Below are 20414 nucleotides of genomic sequence, written 5' to 3' on the forward strand. Positions count from 1 at the left end.
ATTTTCTCTTCTTATTTCAGATTTCCAGCACCTGCAGTATTTTGTTTTTTAGTATTTAATTATGCATTATTTTGTCAGCATCATAGTGCATTACCATGGCTAGGCATTTTTTCTGGTAAGCATTACTAAGTACATGTTTTGTATTTACAAGAACAAAATGACATGAAAAGAACATTAAACTTAGTGAGACTTATCCTCCTGATGCTCTAACTCCCAACCAAACATCCAGTTGCATTTTGCATGAGCCAAGTATATTTTTCTTCACCACCCTGCCTGACAGATTATCCTGAACTTTATCACGAATTGAGTGAAAGAAATCCTACTGACTGTGTTAAATTTAATTTTCATTAATTTAAATGTATGCCCCCATTGTAGTAATCGACACCTTTTAACGCTTTGTACCTTGATGAGATCCCACTCTAACCTCTTGAATTTGTAGAAAGTAAACTTCTTTCATCTTTCCTTCTAACTTATTCATTAAAACTTGAGCATATGTTTTATTGATTTTCTCTGAACTTTCACCAATGCATGTATGAACCTTTCATAATAATGATTATCAGAATTGATCAATGTACCCCATAAACCTGACTAATGCATTCCAAAACTATAGCATGACCCCTGTAAAGAATCTGGATGTGTATCCCAACATTCCAGCTGTTTTTTTTAATTGTTGTACCAAAACATATCAATATTGAAGGATTGGGTTTAGTACTATTTCAAGCTCCCTTTCTAAAGCTCTCTGTGTTAATTCCATTTCATTGAATGCGTGAAGTATGTTACAGATTTTATCTACACAATGTACTTAACATTTCTGGCATTAAATTTAATTTAGCATTTATGTGATGATTAATCCCTAAAGGCGTAATTTCAAGAACTGTAGTAATAAGGTGAAATATGACGATGTAGAATGGTACTTCTTTCATTGTTAGGTAAAGGACCTTGGTGAAGAGCCAAGAATGACAATATAAGACATACCAATGTTGAAAACTAGAAGAGAAGGTGAGGTGGATCAACAAGTGGTTAGGTTGTGCCAATCTTGAGTTTTAAAAACCTGGAAAAAGGGGAGACTGAGGAAAGTAATGAGCACCACAACTTGGAGCTTTTTGGAAAAGAATGGGGTAGAGTGGAAATAAGTTCAATGGAACAATGAAGGGAAGTATCACCAAAATTAATAATGTAAGTGCCTCTGTCTTTTCTGACCAGCATGAAGGAAAGTCTCAAAACATAAAGCACTACTGGTACAAATCCTGGCCTGACCATAAGACCCCAGACAGTGCCCAGCCACTATTGCAGCTCATGCTGAAAGTGGAGGAAACAAGACAGAACTCACCTGGCCGAGGCCCTGTTGTTGTACACTGCAGGTAAAGTATTTCATCATAATCCTCTTCCTTAGTCTGTGAAGAACTTTTTATCCCTATTTCTAGAAATGAGGATTGAAAAACTTTGTAGTGTGGTAAAATTTACCAATGTGACTCAGAGATGAGAGTGCTACCAACTGAGCCATGGCTGACACAAATAGTTCTTGTAAACAATTAAAGCATAACTATTGCAATATTCAAGATCCAATGAGATACTTCCTGTTAAATAAGTAAAGCTATTCATCAATTGAGTTTTTTAAATTAAAACTTTCAACTGCACCTCAGGTGAGTCATGTTCGAAAGCTGTGATTTTGTGAATGAGCCATGGCTGTGGTATGATGTGAAGTAGAGATAGAATTTTTAGAATTTGCCTTCCCCCTAGAGTCTGGTTCTCGAACTATAATTAATGAATCAGCACTTGCTTTACTGCTTCATATCCCATAGGATCACCAGCTTTGAATTTTCACATACTCAGTGCACAGACAGGCCTAAGGAGGAGCTGAACATTTGCCTCCCTTAGAAATAAGCTTTTCTTAATCACCAAAGCAGCCCAATCTTCAGTTCTCAAAATTAGTCATTTGTTCCATTCAGTCCAAATACTCAAAAAGAACGAAAAGACTTTCATTTATATGGTACAAAACAAAAACAAAAATACCTGGAAAAACTCAGCAGGTCAGACAGCATCTGCGGAGAGGAACACAGTTAACGTTTCGAGTCCGTATGACTCTTCAATAGAACATTTATATGGTGCCTTTCATGAACACAGGACATCCCAAAACACTTTACAGCCAATGAAGTACAGACATTTTTGTAATGTAGGAAACACAGCAACCAAATCGTGCATAGTAAGTTCCCTCAAAGAGTAATATGAAAATTACCAGGTGATTTGTTTTTTGTGATGTTAGTTGAGGGAGAAATATTTTCCATGACACCACGTATATCTCCCCTGCCTTTCTTCAGGATAGTGCCATGGGAACTTTTACATCCACCTGAGAGAGCAGATGTCAGGCCTCTGTTTAATGTCTCACTTGAAAAATTGCACCTCTGACAATGCCGCACTCCCTCAGTTCCTCCCTGGCATGTCACCTTTGATTTTGTGCTCAATTCCCAATGTGGGACTTGAACTTGCAACTCAGAGGCAAGAGTTCTACCAACTTTGCTATAGCTGATGCTGACAACTTAATAATAAAATGTAAATAATTCCCCACTTCTCAATGCTAGTCTATTTTATTAGACCTAGAACTTAAATTTAAATAAGAAGATTGCTCCACATAATGCCATTTTGAACATAACACCTAAAACAATACATAAAATGAGTGGAAACTTATTGGATACAGTCACTTTATTTTTCTTTCAGTGCTGGGATAGGGAGAACAGGTTGTTTCATTGCTATCACTGTTGGATGCCAGCAGCTGAAAAACAAAGGAGTGGTCGACATACTAAATATTGTTTGCCAGCTACGAATGGACAGGTAAGCGCTCATATTTCCTCACAGTTACATAATAAATTGATTGAGAAACAGTTGTGATCATAAGATCGTGATGGATGAGAAAGACCATTGTCATGAACAAAACGTATTTGCACTCTTATAGCCAGTAATCAGTATGTTTTTATATGGAAAGAGGTGTGTCTTTTCTTACCCTTGGAGTGTGTATTCCAATTAAATAATTCAGCAGCAAGCTTTCAAGAGTTTAAAATAAAGTAGATTATTTATTCTAACACACTTACCCCAAATTAACACAACATCACATACTCAGTCACACACATGCAGACACACAGAGAGACTCAATACAGATAAGGATAGTGCACTTTTACAGTTTGAAATTAATTCAGTCTCTGCTTTATGGTTTCCCATGAGGCTGACCTGTGGTGTCTTGAACAGTTTTGATGATTTAAAGTTGAAATCAGGGTCTTGTAAAGCAAAGAGTTCACAGCAGGTTGCAAGTTTTCTTGTATTTGAATATCTAGGAGGCTGGTTCTAAGGTGAACTTTGAAATGGGAGCAGGTTAAGTACTTTGCCTACTTGGTGACTTACAGCTGGTTTCAGAGTCTGGTCTCAGACTGGTGGACGACTGATGGTTCTGATGGGCCCTGGGGTAATAAGGGTGCAGTCCCTGAAAACCAGCTTTGATCACGTGACCACAGGGTTAACATTTCAGAGGCCCACCCAGTCTATTTTGGATGGAAGAGGCCATCATGATACAATGGGACGTTGATAGTGACCATTGAGTTTCGATCTTCTATTTTGTCCAGTATGAAACATGAAGACAGGCAGTCTGGAAACTCCAGGTTTTAGGTGTTGGCCCATCATTAACAATGAGGTACATGAATTCCACAAATGACTGTGAGGTACCCTCACCTATATCCATATTTAATTAGGTATTTGCCAGAGACTTGATACTATTCGTTGGCCAAATGCCAAAGTCACATGATTTGCAGCAGCTTCTTAAAAACTTGCCTGTGTACAATTTTTAAAGAAATAAAAAACAGTTCCAGAAGCTTCCTGTGCACAATCCATGATTAAAGGTATAAATAGGACATGTCTTTACTGGGCATGACACTATTCAATGCAATGATTCCAAAGCAACCTCAAATCATTTCTTAATTGGTTTGTACCTCAAGCACTCCATGGGGACTCTATTTCATGTCTCAATTATTTTTTTGTGTGAAGGGCAATTTCCTGATGTCCATCTTAAATTTGCCTTTTAGTAGCATCCAACCTGTGCCTCCTTGTTCTACATACAAAAATTAAAGTTTTCTGCATTACCGGTAACATGGGCAGAATCTTCGAATAGGCGAGCGGGGGCTTGCTGACGCATAAAATGACCTGTGGTGACATCAGGATGCGTGTCAATCAGATATTCAGTCCGGCAGGCGTGCACCGGAGTTGACTGCGTGCCCGCCAAAGTGTCAAAGGCCTATTAAGGTCATTTAAATTCCTATTGAAATAATTGACTGAGCTGCCCGTCCAACCTTAAGGTTGGCTGGCAGGCGAAGAGCCCAGGCGGCCTTCGCATTTATCATGAAACCTCACCCACGGGAGGGATGAGGTTTCACAAAGGTTTTAAAAGATTAATAAAAAATTTTAATACAATTCAAAGACATTTCCCAGCTCATGTGACACAGCTCTGTGCCTCAGGGAGATTTCTGTGCTCCTTCACGCGCATGGGTCAAAGAGCACAGGCCCTGACTCAGCCTCCTTCCCCCTTGCCCGCACAGGGATCACTCAGCACTTCCGGGAGTGTGCCACACTGGGCAGGTCTTAATTGGCCCAGCCACGTAAAATGGCAGTGCACAGCCGATCGCTCCAGCTCCTGCCCAACGCCCCCTGATGCGGAGAATATTCTCCCCCATGTTTCCATATTTTGTATACCTCTGTAACGAGGCCTGTGTTCATGAAGCAATGACAGACTTCCTATGGACTCACAGTCCATCTCTATCTCTCGCTTTCATGCTGTAGTTTCATAGGACTACAATTCTTTTCCCCCAGCTTCCTCAGTCAGTTCACCTTCTTGCCTATTCCTTTTCATTTGTCAATGAAGCAACTATATTACACACAAACAAGGTACCAACACAGACGACTGGATTTCCTGGTCCCGCCAGCGGCGGGCATCGTCATGGGCAGGGCAGGAAAATTTGGAGAGCAGCCAAAAGTCAGTTGACTTTTCCGCCATGGTGTCAGTACATCATCAATGGCTGTCACTCCAACAGCTGATAGATTAGTGATGTGTCCAAGTTTAGACTGGAGACATTAGTTCTGTTGCTCTCACTGAGGTTCTCCAGCAAAGTCATTGTGACATTAGAATGTTGTTCCTTGTCAGCAGGATGTTATCATTACTATCCTTTGCCAGTGAAATGTCAGAATGTTCTGATGTCACTTCAGTGGCCTGAAGAAAGCATGCATTTATGTTTGGGTATGGTTCAACCATGTCCTTGCCAAGTGACCATTCTTCATGTATATTTTGAAACAATAAGTGCAAGCATGTGATTTAATCATTGTGAAGTATCACAAATAAGCCCAATGACAACTGCATGTCCAGATGCACATGTGCTCACACACTTGCTGTCTCTAACACATTCTCTGTTTCACGCACGTGTGCACATGCAAACACACAAATCAATCTACTTTGGAAAGTAGGCATTCAATCAGGTATGAGAGACTTAACCAATTATTTTACCTTCCTCCCTTCCTCTCCTTAACCCAAGGGTGTTAAGCTAATGATGCTGCCCGAGCTGAATTTAGGCAATGTTTTGAAATACATCATTCCTGTTCAAATCAAGCACAAGCAATTCAGGTGCAGAATGATGTTTAGCCTTATTTGTTTTATTGGAGTGCATTTGTAACCAAAGACATATCATCGAGCCATAAAGTGGGCCATAATAACTGTGTAAGAGGCACACATAATTATGCTACACCCAAATTGCCTCAATCTTATCCACCCATCTTTAGAACTTCACACCCAAATGCATCTCAGTTTTTTATAATGGCTCCACCCCAATTAAAGTGCTGTGCACATGAATTTCCTACAAGTAAGTTCTTTCAAAGTCAGTGAAAAGTAAATCCAGGATTTTAGGCACTGTAGGAAATAAAATCATGTTTCTGATGTTTATTGTGATTTTTATTTTGGATCAAATTTTAAAAAAAGCATTTATCCTTACTGAAACCTGCACTTTATTTTCCATTTCTTTGAATTCATTTTTTAGTCAGTCATCTAAGTCACATTAAAAATTGAACTTACCGGGCTGAATTTTCCCCCCCATCGGGGGGGGGGGGGTGGAATTTGATGGGAGGACGCGTGCGGGCATGCTTCTGATCAGCACCCCTGATTGGAGGCGCGGTGCCATTTTAAGTGGGCGGGCCCGCCCAGCACGACGTCCGCAGGGAAGCACTATGCATTCCCTGTGTGGCTCGGAGGGGGATTCCTAAAATTGAGAGTGTGCTCTTTCGCGCATATGCACAAAACAGCGCACTCATCTCCCTGAGGCTAAGTGCAGCCTCAGGATGATCGGCTCAAGATGTGAGAAACCTCAAAATAGAAAAATAAAATTTCCCTAACGTGTCTCTTCATGTGACAATGTCACATGAGTTGGGGCATGTTCATAATTTCCAAAAAAACTTCTTTAAAATTTTTAAAACCCTACATGAAACCCTATCCTGCCCGTGGATGAGATTTCATGATTTTTCTAGTTCCTGCCGGGGCTCCTGGCCTGACCACTAACCTTAAGGTTGGATGGCCAGGTCCACCAATTACTTTAATTGCTCTGTCAATGGCCTCAATTGGCCATTGACATGTCGGTGGACACACCGCTGATTTTGCTGCACCCCCGCCTTCCTGAAAATTTAAATGGGGCACAGTGACATCAGGAGTTCCGCCCCCGCTTGCTGATGGTAAAATCCAGCCCACTATGTCTAACGGGCATGATTGATAATTAGATGGCTTAAAATTTTAATTTGCCTACTCGGAAAAGGAATATACGTTGTGATGTCAGCACATTCCCCGGGATTGGGTTGTTTGCAATGATTTCTGCTTGTTATAACCTCTTTCCACATTCGGCCATATTCCAATGGGATTAGTAGGAAATTTTAGTGTAATTAGACATTGGCAAAAAGGACACATGAATGAGGGTCATTTCAGATATAACTTCTGAATTTTCCCCCACTGGAAATTCCATCACAGACATGGTCCACTCTGGCAGGGCTATTAAAACATTGCCTCAACTGAATTGGCTATTTTGTGCTTTTATCGCTAAGATGCACTTCACACCGTATACAATAATGTGTTAAATGATGACTAATCGTCTTAATATTTAAATTTTAGAAACCTATCAGTATGATTTTGTAAACAATATCATTTACAATAAATGCAGTAATGCCTGTACTGTGTTTGGGTTTTTTTCTTTCCTAAAGAGGTATCTTTGCTTTCCGAGAAGTTTTTAGATAGACTAGTTTCAGAAGTTTCCTCTTCCTTCCTTTCCTCCTCATTCTCCCTTGCACCAAGTTGACAATTTTGGTACTGGGTTTCAGGACAAAAACAACTTGAATTTATATGGCATCTTTAATGTAGCAAAATGTCCCAAGGTCTTTACCTGGAGGCATCAGGATATTTGTCCAATAACCATTGTAGGTATTTAAGGAGTGCTCCGTGTCTGATACCTTCAACGTGAAGTTGGTAGAATGTTTAATAAATGTTTCCCCTGCTTTGTTACTGGACAGCTGTGTAACCAGGATAAATGTTCTGCCAATCTACGTCAACAGCATTGTTACATAGAATGATTGGTCCCACGAGAAGCGGATGTAATTAATTCATGCTCTTAGTAAGCACAGTTAGTAAACGTAATAGAATATTTTGACTGGTGGTTGGAAAATACCTAGCGATTACAGTTACATGATGTGCCATGGCATGGAAATCATTGGAGTGGCCTCGGCCAAATATTGGAGTATGGGAAAAATACTGTGGCCCTTGAAATATTGAGGTTTTTTTTAACAAAACTACCAAAATGTTTATTAGACAGTCTGCCAACCATAGACATTGTGTTAGAGGTTAGGTTGGGGAAGGGGTTGTATGATTGGGGTGGGGAGGGAGCTTTGTTCTTTGCCTTTATCTATAATGGAAGAAAAGTCATAAGAAGGAAGTATTTTTAAGCAGTTGGACCCAGATTCAATTTTCTGCCATTGCATTAGAAACATTTACTGTCTTATTTCAGATAGAAATTGCATTTTAGCAACTCTGTTTGAAATTGGGTCTGATCACACTTAAGAAGTTTATATGGTCATTTCCAAAACTCTTTCCTATTCCACAATCTTAGATATTGCAAATTAAAATAAATAAAATGTTAAGAATTATTGGATGGTTAACTTTGATTTTCTTGATGGCTCATTTATTAACTTTTGGTTAGACCATAAATGATGCGCTGTGTATAGTTCTTATTTCCATATTTTAAAGAGGATAAAGAGGCACTGGAAAGGGTATAAAGAGGCTTTATGATGTAATGCGTGAGTATATACATCAGGAGGCAGCCGGTTAGCTACGTTGGTTAGATGGCTATTAGGTGGTTCACAATAATGTCAGCATGTAGATTCAATTCAGGTTATGGCTGGGGTAGACTTGGGACCTGCCTCCTTGCCCTGCCCCATGAAAGTGGAAGGCAATGGCAAACCTCAAAAAAGAAGTTGCAAAGAAATGGCTCAAGATGAAGCATCAGCAGACAATCAGCCAAGGACCTGCCTTTGGTCAGAGCACATATGACTGAATGAATGAATATATCAGGAATGCATGAACAAGATGTATATCTTTTCTCTTGATAAGTGAAGACTGAGAAGTGACTTAATCAAGGTCTTTAAAATTATGAAAGGTTTTGATAGAGTGGATACAGAGAGAATGTTTCCTCTTGTGAGAAGAACAAAACTATAGGTCATCAGTATAACGTAATCAATATAAGAAATCAAACAGAGAATTCAGAAGAAACTTCTTCACCTGAAGAGTGGTGAGAATGTGGAGCTTGCTGCTACAGAAAATAGTTGAGGCAAATATTATAGGAGAAACTAGATGAGGGAGAAGGGAGTAGAGAGTTATACTGATAGAATTAGATGAGGAAGAATGGGAGGAGGCTCAAGTGAAGCATGGACTGTGGGCTAAATTATCAGATCCTGTGCTGTATGTTCTACGTAATCCTATTTTAGCATGAGTTGTATAGTAGATTCTGTACAGGATCACTGTGATTCTTTGAACTTCCAGAATTTCCTGAAGCTGTTCACTTTTCTGTTTTTTCATTCCTTAGTTAAATTTTGGGGTTTGCTTTATTCCTCTTGCTTTTCTTGACTGTTGGCTGAAGAATGCACCCCAAGCACAACATAAACGTGTCCTTTGCCTTCGTAGATACTGACTGACTTACTAAATGTTTCGAGCATTTCCGTTTTGTTTTAAATTTCCAGCATTTTGCTTCTTACGTGACTTTCTTTGTCTGTTTTTGTGCCATTTTCTGTGTAATTCTGTTCTTTCAATGTTGCTCTTGATTGGTTTATTTGAAATAGTTGGTAAACTTCACAGAATTGCCATTTCATTCATATAAATAAATGACTTTGAAACCTTAAAACTAAATCTAATGTGTTGAAAATTAGGCTTAACTTTATATAGAATATTAAATTGCAAATTGTGGAACCGACGAAATAATGCAATACTAGAGGTATTCATTTGTTAAAGTAAAATGCTTTAAACCTTCATAGGACATAGGAAATAGGAGCAAGAATAGGCCATTCAGCCCATCGAACGTGATCCACTATTCATCAGATCATGGCTGATCATCGACCTCTTATGCCATTTTTCCCCATCACCCCTATATCCTTTGATGTCATTAGTATCCAAAATCTATTGATTTCTGTCCTGAAAATGCTCAATGTTGAGCTTCCACGGCCCTCTGGGGTGGAGAATTCTAAAGGTTTATCACCCTCTGAGTGAAGAAATTCCTCCTCATCTCAGTCTTAAATATCCTGCCCCTTAATCTGAGACTCTGTCCCCTAGCTCTAGACTCACCAGCCAGAGGAAACATCCTATCTATACCCACCCTATCGTGCTCTGTAAGAATTTTGTAAGTTTCACTCCTTAAGATTCTCCAATTCTCTCCATCTTTTAAAACCTGATCAAAACTATTTCTTCAATAAAGTTCACTCTCTTTTTGGCACTGCATTTGTTCTCATTGCATGCATCAGTGAATGGGGTGTTTTGTTATGTTGAAGGTGCTGATTTGTTATTATATTGCAAACAGGGTGATTGCATTCAGAATATTTACCATGCTACACTTAATGGCACGATATAGATATAGGAACATGGGAATATAGAAACATAGGACTTAGGAGCAGCAATTGGCCATTTGACCCTTTGAACCTACTGCGCCAATTGATAAGATCATGGTTAATCTGGTAGTGGTGTTAACTCTACTTTCCCCCATAACCCTTGACTCCCTTGTCTATCAAAAATCTAATTCAGCCTTGAATAAACTCAATGATCCAGCCTCCACTGCATTCTGGGGAGGAGAATTTCACATACTAATAACCCTCTGAGAGGAAAATTTCTCCTTATCTTTGTATTAAAAGGGAGACCTCTTTTTCTTAAACTGTAAACGTAGTCTAGTCTCCCCGACAAGAGGAAACATCCACCATGTATCTACCCTGTCATGTCCTCTCACGACATATGTTTCAATCAGATCATTTCTCATTCTTCTAAACTTCAATGAGTATAGGCCCAAGCTGCTCAACTTTTCTTCATAATATAAGCTGCTCTTGTTCTGTCCTACAGTTTAACTACTATCATGGGCCCATAAATTACTTCCACAAGTGACCTCTTACCTTTCTTATTTCTACCCAAACTGATTCTACATCTTGTTCTTTCAAGCCAAGGTCATCTCTCACTACTGCACTAGTTACAGCATTAATTAAGAGAGCCTACACAACACCTTTTCATAGCTTCCTGTCTTTTTAAACTATCAAATACCCTTCAATATTTAGGTCCCAACCTTGGTCACCTTGCAACCAGGGCCAGAGTTTTATGTCCTGCGGGCAGGTGCACGCCTGACCCATCCAGCCGCAAAATAGCGCAAGATGAAATCAGGCGAGTGTAGCGCCATCATCGCACACTTGCATGATATCTTGCTCGGCGGGCATACACAGCAGTAAGAAGCGCTGACAATTAAGCAGTGGTAAATTTTGGCATCCTCTACCCCAGAGAGCATTGGAGGCTCAATCATTGAGTATGTTCAAGATGGAAACTGATAGATTTCTAGTTATTAAAGACATCAAGGGATGTGGGGATAGTGTGGGGAAAATGGTATTTGGCTTAGAAGATCAGCCATGATCTAATTGAATGACAGAGCAAGCTTGAGGGGCTGAATGGCCTTTCTCCTCCTCCTATTTCCATAAGACCATAAGACATAGGAGCAGAAATTAGGCCATTCGGCCCATCAAGTCTGCTCCGCCATTCAATATGGCTGGTTTCTCAACCCCATTCTCCTGCCTTCTCCCCGTAACCTTTGATCCCCTTACCAATCAAGAACCTATCTATCTTGGTCTTAAATACACTCAATGACCTGGTCTCCACAGCCTTCTGTGGCAATGAATTCCATAGATTCACCACTCTCTGGCTAAAGAAGTTCCTCCTCATCTCTGTTCTAAAAGGTCTTCCCTTTACTCTGAGGCTGTGCCCTCGGATCCTAGTCTCTCCTACGAATGGAAACATCTCCCCCATATCCACTCTATCCAGGCCTTTCAGTATTCTGTAAGTTTCAGTCAGATCCCCCCTCATCCTTCTAAACTCCATCGAGTATAGACCCAGAGTCCTCAAACGTTCCTCATTTGTTAAGCCTTTCATTCCTGGGATCGTTCTCATGAACGTCCTCTGGATCCTCTCCAGGGCCAGAACATCCTTCCTGAGATACGGGGCCCAAAATTGCTCACAATATTCTAAATGTGGTCTGACCAGAGCCTTATAAAGCCTCAGCAGCACATCCCTGCTTTTATATTCTAGTCCTCTCGAAATAAATGCCAACATTGCATTTGCCTTCCTAACTACCAACTCAACCTGCAAGTTAACCTTAAGAGAATCCTGGACTAGGACTCCCAAGTCCCTTTGCACTCCAGATTTCTGAATTCTCTCCCCATTTAGAAAATAGCCTATGCCTCTATTCGTCCTACCAAAGTGCATGACCTCACACTTCCCCATATTGTATTCCATCTGCCACTTCTTTGCCCATTCTCTTAACCTGTCCAAATCCTTCTGCAGCCTCCCCGCCTCCTCAATATACCTGTCTTTCCATCTATCTTTGTATCATCTGCAAAGTTAGCCAGGATGCCCTCAGTTCCTTCATCTAGATCATTAATCATAAAGTGAAAAGTTGTGGTCCCAACACTGACCCCTGCGGAACTCTACTAGTCGCCGGCCACCATCCTGAGAAGGACCCCCTTATCCCCACTCTCTGCCTCCTGCCGGACAGCCAATCTTCTATCCATGCTGGTACCTTGCCTCTAACACCATGGGCTCTTATCTTACTGAGCAGCATCCTGTGCGGCACCTTATCAAAGGCCTTCTGGAAGTCCAAGTAGATAACATCCTTTGGCTGTCCTTTGTCTAACCTACTCATTAGCTCCTCAAAGAATTCTAACAGATTTGTCAGGCATGACCCCCCCTTGATAAAACCATGCTGACTTTGCCCTATTTTACCATGCACTTCCAAGTATTCTGAAATCTCATCCTTAATAATGGACTCTAAAATCTTACCAATGACCAAGGTCAAGTTTATTGGCCTGTAATTTCCCATCTTTTGCCTCACTCCCTTCTTAAACAGGGGGGTTATTTTGCTATTTTCCAGTTCTCTGGGACCCTCTCTGACTCCAGTGATTCCTGAAAGATCACCACTAATGCCTCCATTATCTCTTCAGCTATCTCCTTCAGAACCCTGGAGTGTAATCCATCTGGTCCAGGTGATTTATCCATCTTCAGACTTTTCAGTTTTCCTATCACCTTCTCCTTGGTAATGGCCACCATACTCACCTCTGCCCCCCGACTCTCTTGAACTTTGGGGATGTTACTCATGTGTTCCACCGTGAAGACTGACGCAAAGTACCTATTCAGTTCCTCTGCCATTTCTTTGTTCCCCACTACTACTTCCCCAGCGTCATTTTCCAGTGGCCCAATGTCCATCTTTTTCCTCTCTTTTATCCTTTATATATCTAAAAAAAACTCTTGCAAATCTTCTTTTATATTACTGGCTAGTTTACCCTCATATTTAATCTTCTCCCTCCTTATTTCTTTTTTAGTTGTCCTCTGTTGGTCTTTGTAGGCTTCCCAATCCCCTGGTTTCCCACTGCTCTTTGCCGCTTTGTATGCTTTCTCTTTAGCTTTTATGTTGTCCCTGACTTCCCTTGTCAGCCATGGTTGTCTCATCCTCCCTTCTTCTTCCTAGGGATGAATTTTTGCAGTGTCTCCCAAATTACTCCCAGAAACTCCTGTCATTGCTGTTCCATTGTCTTTCCTGCTAGGGTCATCTCCCAGTCAATTCTGGTCAGCTCCTCCCTCATGCCTCTGTAGTTGCCTTTATTCAACTGTACTACCGTTACATCTGATTCCAGCTTTTTCCTCTCAAACTGCAGGGTAAATTCTATCATATTATGGTCACTTCCTCCTAAGGGTTCCTTCACTTTAAGCTCCCTTATCAAATCTGCCTCATTACATCACTAAATCTAGAATTGCCTGTTCCCTAGTGGGCTCCACCACAAGCTGCTCCAAAAAGCCATCTCGTAGACATTCCACAAATCCTAAGTTTCTATGCTGCATGCATTCAGATACAGAGCCTTTAACTGACTTTTTAAATATAATTGCAATCTCTGGCCTTGTCTGCTGGTGTACTCTTAACTTTATACTCTCTGTCTCTTCCTGCCACACTCTGGGTATCTTTACCCAAATTGCTACCCTGCTTTTGTTGTTTTGCTTTGAATTACCACATCCCTTCACAGATGATCCCCCCCAGCCCCCACAGTTTAGTTTAAAGCCCTCTTTACCATCCTAGTTATACAACTCTCCAGAACACTGGTCCCAGCATGGTTCAGGTGAAGACCATCCCAATGGTACAGCTCCCACTTTCCCCAGGACTGGTGCCAGCGCCCCTTGAATTGAAACCCATTTCTTCCACACCATTCTTTGAGCCAAGCATTCATCACTCTAATCATATTTATCCTGCACTCTAATCATATTTCCCCATACACCAGTTTGTTAGTGGCTTTTTAATTTGGTCCCTAGCTGCTCATAATCCCTAAGCAGAACCTTTCCTAATGCTACCTGTGTTGGCACCCATGTGAATCATGGTAACTGGATTTTCCCCCTCCCGCTGCATGTTCTTGTCCAGCCCTGAGCAGATGTCCCGAACCCTATCACTAGGCATGCAACACAGCCTTCTGGACTCTTGCTCTTGGCTGCAGAGAACTGTGTCAATCCCCTTGACTATTGTCCTCTACTACCACTAAATTCCTATTTACTCCCCCTAATTGAATGTCTGCACTTGTACCATGGTGCTATGGTCAGGTCACTCATTCACCTTGCAGCCCCCGCTCTCATCCATACAAGCTGCAAGAACCTTGAACCTGTTGGGCAATTACAAGGGTTGAGGCTCCTCCACCTTTACCTTCTCGACCCCCATGCCTGCCTCACATATAGTTACATCCTCTTGTCCCTGACTACTGACCAAATCAGAGGACCCTACCCTGAAGGAGTGTGACTGTCTTCTGGAACAAATGGTCCAGGTAACTTTTCCCCTCCCTGATATATCGGGGTGCCCATAACTTGGTCTCCAGCTCATTCACTCTGATCCAAAGCTCCTCAAGCCGCAGACACTTACTGCAGATGTGGTTACCTTAGATTAGACTGGCACCCATCAGCTTCCACATACTGCAGCTGCAACACATCACCTGCCCTGCCATCTTTATTATATGCTAATGAATTTATTTTTCTTAATATATTTATAATTAATGAATTTTTCTACTACTAATAAGCTTTATTACTGTTAGTAATCTTTACTACTGCTAATAAAACCTTACAATTACTAATAAATATACATTAAAAAGTTCCCTTAAGGCTATGAACATTAATATTTTTATGACTATTATCATGAGAATGTTATACAATATACATTTTACCTTCACATGTAGTTTGCAGTAACGTATATAGGTTTAATCGCATGGAAGCAGATGTCAAGAAAATTGCTTCCCTTATCTACTCTTTAGCTCAGCTGATTTAGTTGTAAGCTTCTGGAATAGTTAGCTAAAAGAAAGATTGGGGGAATTTTAACTCTTCCTAACCAACTTGAGTGGAGAAAAAGAGCAATTAAATTGGAGTGGCTCCATTTCCCACTCCACTCCCACCAATTCCCTGTTCTAATGGCAGGTGAGGCTTCCACTGGACTCTGGTGGAGGTGGGAGCTGGATGCCGTATTAAGCCACTTCTGAACTTGGCGCTCGCCACACTTTCCCTGCCAGGTAAATCTGTTAGGAGCACAGGGAAACTCTCTAAAGAAAGTTTTAAAAAAAATAGTGAGCCATAGGAAGATCTGCCAGGACCCACAAGGAAAGTCCAAGTCTCTGCAGGTGTCAGCCATTCTCAGCGAGTAACATTCTCAAGTCTGTGTCAGAATGTCATGAATTCATTTCTTGCTGCAGGGACCTGAGCACAAAATTTCAGCTAACATTAATGCAATATCCAACATGCCCTGACCAATTAGGTTGCCAACTGTGATTAAATGTATTCCTGGAGGTTTCATCACATGACGTCCGCATTACAGGAAGGATGTGATTGCACTAGAGAAAGTGCAGAGGAGATTTACCAGGATGTTGCCTGGGCTGGAGAGTTTTAGTTATGAGGAGAGATTGGATAGACTGGGTTTATTTTCCCTGGAGCAGAGGAGATTGAGGGGGCACATGATTGAGGCAGATAAAATTATGAGGGGTATAGATAGGATAGACAGGAAGGGACTTTTCCCCTTGTTGGAGGGATCAATAATCAGGGGGCATAGATTTAAGGTAAGGGGAAGGAGGTTTAGAGGGGATGTGAGGAAGAATTTTTTCACCCAAAGGGTGGTGGGAATCTGGAACTCACTGCCTGAAAGGGTGGTAGAGGCAGAAACCCTCATAGTATGTATATGACTTGCCGCCCCCCCCCCCCCGCCCCCCCCCCCCCACCCCCCCCCGCCCCCACTTCATCTAACCATTCGTTGGCCAACACATCCATCTTTGTGCCGCACCGCCTTCCTACACTAACTGGAAAGCACCCATTACCTAATTGGATGACTCTTGACTGTCAGCCAAACAGCTTTCTTTTCCCATTTTCAATATTTTTATATCTGGTAAAGAGAAATGTTACTTGAAAATGACAAAATAAACCCAATCTTTTTTAATGTCCTGTTGATTTTTCTATCCTGGAGATTGAGCTTCAATTCCTGGAGATTTCAGGCCGACCCTTACATTTATATAGCACCTTTAAAAAGAGTTTTACAGGAACAGACAAAACAATATCTAGCATTGAGCCACTTAGGAGATATTAGCTCTACCTCTCTACTTTTCTCCCCTTGGTTATTATACTCCTTGAAACCTATCTCTTTGACTGAGCCTTTGATCACGTGTTCTAATACCTCTTCTTTGGCTCAGTGTAAAATTTTGTTTGACACCACTCATGTGAAGCACCTTGAGATGCTTAACTACCTTAAAGGCGCTATATAAATGTAAGCTGTTGTTGTTTGCTGTCCAGCCATGTTTTTCGTGGAAGTTTATGTTCTGAGTAATTTCAGAAGTTGGAATCCAGAGCTAGTGGTAAATCAAGATTTCAATTGTTTAACAGAACACCACTACAGCCCACTCTAGCCTACTCTCTGACCCCAACTGGAAAGTGGGTGAGTAGATGTCAATTAAGCGCAGGATCAGGCTTGGCTATGCTGCTCCAAAAAATTGGATGCTTGACAATACTCATTATTCAGCTTCACGGATGAAAGATGTTCAACTGGGCAAGTAACAGACGCCTGTGGGACCATACCCCAGTATGAGTCAGCACCTTCCGGGGAGGAGGGGAAGGAACTGGCAGCAAATGTATATTTGAAGAAACAACCATTAAAACAGGGAACTAAGTGAAATGAGGATTGTACTCCTCTTTATTCTGACAATAAACAGCAGCTGTATATGCTTAATACAACAAACATTTTGACAGTTGATTTAAAGTGTAAAAATGAAATACTCCACATGGTGAATTAAAAAGAACTAATATTAACTCTAGCCCCTTTATGCTTCTCTTATTTTGCTTTCCCAGGAGATGCAATAATACAATATACTTTCGGCAGGAGCAGAAAGCTAGCAATAGCCAACAATACACCCATCCCTGCCCTCCCCCAAACCTCACATTCCCCCTCATCCTCCTTTCCAGTTTTCTATGCCCCCACCCTCCCAAACAGTGAAAATTGGCTCCGTTTTATGTTGTTGTTGAGAACTATAGAAACAAAACTTCCCAAACTACCCCATCATAATACCTTGCCTTACTAGACGTTAACTGGGAATGCTGCATATGTACCAATAATGAGGAAAGTCAACCATTCAGCTCTTGCATGAAAGAAAGAAAAAGCTATATATTTATATATTGCCTTACTATCACATTGTGAAACACCTCAAAAGTACTTGATAAAACGACCACCATCACTATTGCTGTGTAAGTAAACAATGTGTAGAGCCATTCCCTACCAGTAACATCATGAAAGGCTGGTTAAATATGTTTTTTGGTGGTGCTGATCAATGTTCCCTCTAAGCTGCATGAGTGCACAGCCACATAGCCAACAGGAAATTATGGCGCAGGCAATAAACAGGCCACGCACAAGCCTTTAAGATGCGCAGATCCATGGCTGTATGGTCAATGTTAATGGGACTATGGTGTGCAATAAACTAGCCACGCACAGAAAACAGAAGTTAGAGAAAACATTGGTACTAATCGAGTGTACTGTTGGTCAAGAAACTGGGAAAATTCCTGTTCTCCTTTAAATAGCGCCACCGGAACATCAACCTTTAACATGCAGGATCCGAGTTTAACGTCTCACCTGAAACATGTCTGTTTTGAGGGAAACGTGCCATGATTGCTTTCAGTTGTTTTAACTTAGAAGAGGAAGGAATGGTGACAGGGTTGGATTTGAACTGTTTTGGGTTTTGTCTTTTTCGTCCTTTGGGATGAAGCTGATCATGTTCATCGTCTGGAGTGATTGATAGGGTTCTGATGGGTATGTAGCTCAATGCTAATGCCAATCTGCACCTGGAAGGTTCTGCTGCTGATAGGCAGGAGACCATGACCTTTGAGTTTTGGATGAGTTGCTGGCTCAGTATTTCCTCTCTTTGTGTTTTCTCTCTGCCTCTGATACATGCTTGCCTTCGAAGGAGGTTGCACCATTTTTTGGTTGTGCCAGGTGTAGTGATCCTGGGTGAGCTTCTCCCATAATTCGAAGTCAATATCAAAAATCCTAAGTGAAGCTTCAGAGTGTCCTTACAGTGCTTCCTCTGACCACCATGAGAATGCACCCCAGCCTCAAGCTGTCCACGGAAGATTCATTTTGATAACTGAGTGTCAGGCAGTCTGACTAAATGGCCAGCCCAACTCCGTTGTGACTGTCTCAATATGGTGTGGATGCTTGGCATGTCAACTCAGGTGAGCACCTCAGTGTCTGATATCTTGTCCTGCCATCTAATCTTCGAGAGCTCCCAAAGGCAACTCAAGTGAAAGTGGTTGAACTTCATGGCATGATGCTGGTATACAATCCAAATCTCACATGTGTAGAGCTGAGTGGGCAGGACTATTCCTCTATAGACTTTCAGCTTGGTAGGCAGACTTACTCCTTTACAATCACAGATGTTCAAATTTTGCTGAAGGCTACACTTCTTTGACAATTCTTGTATGGGTCGCGTTGTCAATTCAGACAGCTCGAGAGGGTGTGCTGCCAAGATAAGTGAACTTATCCACTGCCAACAGGTTCTAGTCATGGACTAAAACCCTCAGCTTCAGATAGGGCTTTCTTGGAACAAGCTGGTACGTTATTACAATTTTCTTTGTGCTGATCGTAAGGCCGAAGTTGTCACATGCATTGGAAAGCAAGTCCTTGCTACATTGCATGTCCAGCTCTGAATTGGCAGATAGTGCACAGTCATTAGCAAACAGGAAATCAGGAAGCATTTCCTTGGAGACCTTGATCTTTGCCTGGAGTCGTCTCAAATTGAGCAGCTTCCTGTCCATGCAATATCTGATTTCAATACCAGGATCACCATCATGGAAGGCTTTGGACAGCATGGCAGAGAAACATCTGATGAAGAGGGTTGCTGCTAACTTGCATTATTAGTGACTGGGAATGGGTGAGAATACTCACCATCACACAGGACATGTACAAGCACACCACCATAGAACTGTCGAACCATTGTGATGAATTTCTCAGGACAGCCAAATTCTCCATTGCCTTCCAAAGGTCTTGGTCAGGTCAACAAACATGGCGTAGAGGTCCATGTTCTGTTCTTGGCATTTCTCCTGGAGCTGTCTAACTGCAAACATCATATCTGTGGTTCATCGACCTTTTCTGAAACCGCACTGACTCTCTGGCAGCAGATTCTGGTCGAGATGTTGCAGTAAGCAGTTCAGAAGGATTCTGCAGAAGATTTTGCCAGTGATGGAGAAGAGTGAGATTATTCAATGATTGTGGCAAGATTGATGAGTTCCTTTCCATTTATACAGGTGGATAATGGAGGTGTCTTTGTATTCTTGCTGGCTGGTTCCTCATTCACACATAGACTCTGTGTTCCTTCTGCAATGCTGGTGTCCGGAAAGGAAGCAAAAAATGATCAACAATTGTGATCAGACTGCAAGCCATGTTACTTGTCTACCTCCACCTCCACAAGCCAGCCCCCATATCTATCCGGGGCGATTGGCACATTCCCTCCCTAGTCACCAATCTCACTCAGCTATCAAATTTGGGTTCAGTATAACACGTGCATTAATGTACAGGAGCTGTGACTCATTTCCTCCTCCACTCAGCCCCATGGCACCAGTAGCTAGCTCACTAAAAATGAAATATACTTCCAAAGTTTGGCTCGGAGTCACCTCAACCTTACCCTATCCCACACATTGACAGAGAAAATGTGAATCCTGTATAAAAGCAACAGGAAATGAGTTCAAAGGTTTGGGGGGGAGGGGGGGAGGGGGGGGGTGGGGAGGGGGGGGGGGAGGGGGGGGAGGGGGGGAGGGGGGAGCTTGCGGAAGTTGTTCCTGTTAGTGACATTTAATTCTAGGCTGACACATTGGCAATGATAATGTTAACTTAAATTCTGCTAATATTTAGAATGGGTAAAGTACTGACCATATAAATTATTGCATTCATACTGTGAATAAGGCTTTTGTGCCTCTAGTTCTCACATTTTCAATCCTAATCTTTCATTGAACAAATCCTGCCTTCAATGGTTTGCATATATCTATTCCATCTATTTAGATTCTCGCCATCCTTGACTGTAATGTA

The 20414-nt window shown here is 41.6% G+C and overlaps 1 protein-coding gene across 1 annotated transcript in view; it reads left to right on the top strand.

The window, feature by feature from the left end:
- The window catches only part of LOC121293072 (receptor-type tyrosine-protein phosphatase R-like), a 244408-nt gene that overhangs the window by 210030 nt on the left and 13964 nt on the right, over window positions 1-20414 (top strand). The window contains exons 12-13 of the mRNA XM_041215667.1: window positions 1204-1361; window positions 2716-2829. Of these exons, the coding sequence (XP_041071601.1) occupies window positions 1204-1361; window positions 2716-2829 (272 nt within the window). The remainder of the gene's footprint in view (window positions 1-1203; window positions 1362-2715; window positions 2830-20414) is intronic.

This window comes from Carcharodon carcharias, chromosome 21 (genome assembly GCF_017639515.1).
Source record: "Carcharodon carcharias isolate sCarCar2 chromosome 21, sCarCar2.pri, whole genome shotgun sequence".
Classification (NCBI taxonomy): Eukaryota; Metazoa; Chordata; class Chondrichthyes; order Lamniformes; family Lamnidae; genus Carcharodon; species Carcharodon carcharias.